Genomic DNA, 2,504 nt, shown 5'->3' with positions numbered 1-2,504 from the left:
TATACATATAATGCATTAGACATGTTTTTAACATTTTAATGTCCACAAAATATTTTGACTTGTTATTCAAACACATATAATGCGTTAGAAATACATATATTTTTTTCATGTCTCAGTAGATACACAAGTATTTTGCATCTCAGAAAAATGAATAGCTATTTATATATAATTGCTGAATTTAACGACGGATTACAACTAATACCTGCATTGTGTATAATGCAGAAAGAAATTCAAGCATTTGGCCAACTCATTTTAAAAGTAAATTTCGAATAAATAAAGCTATAATGACAAGAGAAATGCCACAAAAAACATTAGAATGGGAGGAATTACCAGTTAAGAGAATTTTTGGCAGAGCAAGTAAGAACTAGTCAGTAATTATATTCAGAATTTATACAGTGGATAAAAAAAGTGCATATTATACTTATTATTCTTATCACTAAAGTATTTATTATAAGTTATTTTTTGTGAATTAATTTATATGACTTTNTTTTAAATTATACAGATACTTATGAAGAAGGGATGGAAAAATTAGTCCTTGCGGAGGATACATCGAATATAGATGATATTATGTCTTCTGATGAATTAAGAGAGCAGAAGAAACAAAGAAGACGCATAAAAGCTAAAAAGTATATGTCATCTTCTTCAGAGGAAGATGTATGTTTCAACAAAAACGAAAACACTTGTGTGAGAAAAAATCCTGCTACACTTTTGTTTTCTTATCCAGAAATTGGAGATTTTGTGTCATCTAATAAAAAGATGCATATTCAGCGATCGATACAAAATGATCTTCCAAATGCATTATGCCAAAGAAGTATTTCTTATGAAGTGAATAGAAGTGGTAAGTTACTATAATAACTATAATTTATAAAAACTATCAAACGGTTACATCAAAAGTAAGTAGTAATATTTCTTCTCTTTAGATAGAACTACCAACAGTGAAAGTTTTCCAAGAAACACACAAGATTCTACAAAAAAATCTAATGAAGATAGTGATACCGAAAATAGTTTTACACGTGGTATGCACAAGTTTATAAATATTATTATGTATAACTCTTAAGTATACTTAGAGAATTTTTAGATATACTTTATATAAAAGCAATATACATGAGCATCTCTCTCTCTCTCTCTCTGTGTGTGTGTGTGTGTGTGTATGTGTGTACAGGATGTTTAAAAAAAAATGAGTTGCTTATATATAAAAAGTTTTATAAACATAATGTCTAAAATATTTTGTTAAAAAGTTAATATTAGAGTAAAAGAAGAAATTTGATGTTAATGTAGGAGAAGCTGCTTTCAATGCAATTATTCGTGGTGTCACCTAAAAATAATTCTTTACTTGATTCTAATTCACAACAAACAACAATTGTAAAATAATATAAGATAGATGTTGAATTATGTATACAATACTCCACNAGAGTGTTACACATTACTTCAGGAATGCACAAAATAGCATAAAGTTTATTTATTCTTTTTGAAAGATCGTTATATGTATATATGGGCACGCACGCGCACGCACACACACGTTTCAACATAGGAAGATATTTTTTTGTAATTTTTAATACTAAATAGTATTAAGTGTAACATGTAATATATAAATATTTTTTCAGAATACAAGAAACTAGTTTTAGGGAAACTAAATAAAGTTTTATATAAACTTAATTCTATCGAAAATAGAATGNATATACTAGAAGATAAAATGCAACATTCCAATTATTCTGGTCAAGAAGAAGTTCTTATACAATTGCCTATAACAACATTTGAAGAATTAGCAATTTTTGAAGAACAATTGAAGGAAGTTAATTTTAAAGAAGAAGCGGTACAATATTTTAAAAATATATTTTTTATTTGATTTTNAAATATTTCTAACATTCCAAATTTAAATAATAATATAATACAATTAGAGTATTTATGTAATAGCTTGTTAGTACAGATAGAACATGAATTTAGAGATAGAGCATAAATCAATATAAAAATAATATTGTTTGCTAATATTTATAATATTAAACGTTTTTTTTTTTTCAGATTAATACGCGCGCGCGTTTAAACTTATAGGTGGAAACACTGCACGCTTAATGGTACGCAATATATTAAAAAAAGCTGTAACAAATAGTTTTGCTCAACATTTTAGCTGGGCTGGAAAAAAGACTAAGAGAACTTTTCAAGATTTGGGTCTTACAAGACTAATCATACGTAAGTAATTTTTGCATATATATAAGGTATATCTGGTAATAGCCATTCGCGCGTACAATCGTTCAGAGGCAGATAGAAAAGATTATACTGAGTTAGAAAATTATTTACTACTTTGCAACATTCGCAAAAATGACCGAATTCTTAATTAATAAAAATACACACACACATATAAACACGTATATAAATTAATAGTTATGTTTCTTTATCTTTTTATGTTTTAGAAGCTGTTCGTATAGTGTATAAACATATTAGTGATGCTGAAATAGCAGACATTATATCTAAATGGCTTGCTCAAGCTCCAGTTCGAATAGAGAGAG

At 27.2% G+C, this 2,504-nt stretch overlaps 1 protein-coding gene across 1 annotated transcript; it reads left to right on the top strand.

The window, feature by feature from the left end:
• Positions 1-32: 32 nt before the first annotated feature.
• LOC109863200 lies at positions 33-1,938 on the top strand. The gene is made up of 5 exons (XM_020443419.1): positions 33-357; positions 503-838; positions 921-1,016; positions 1,605-1,813; positions 1,915-1,938. Exons 1-5 carry the CDS (start codon positions 285-287, stop codon positions 1,936-1,938), a joined length of 738 nt encoding a protein of 245 aa, XP_020299008.1. The 5' UTR covers positions 33-284.
• The last annotated feature ends 566 nt before the right edge of the window (positions 1,939-2,504 follow it).

The sequence above is a fragment of the Pseudomyrmex gracilis genome, unplaced genomic scaffold (assembly GCF_002006095.1).
Source record: "Pseudomyrmex gracilis isolate BER0280 unplaced genomic scaffold, ASM200609v1 scaffold_3540, whole genome shotgun sequence".
NCBI classification, from domain to species: Eukaryota; Metazoa; Arthropoda; class Insecta; order Hymenoptera; family Formicidae; genus Pseudomyrmex; species Pseudomyrmex gracilis.
Note: the sequence above shows the minus strand (reverse complement) of the source record. Positions and strands in the feature narration are given on the sequence as shown.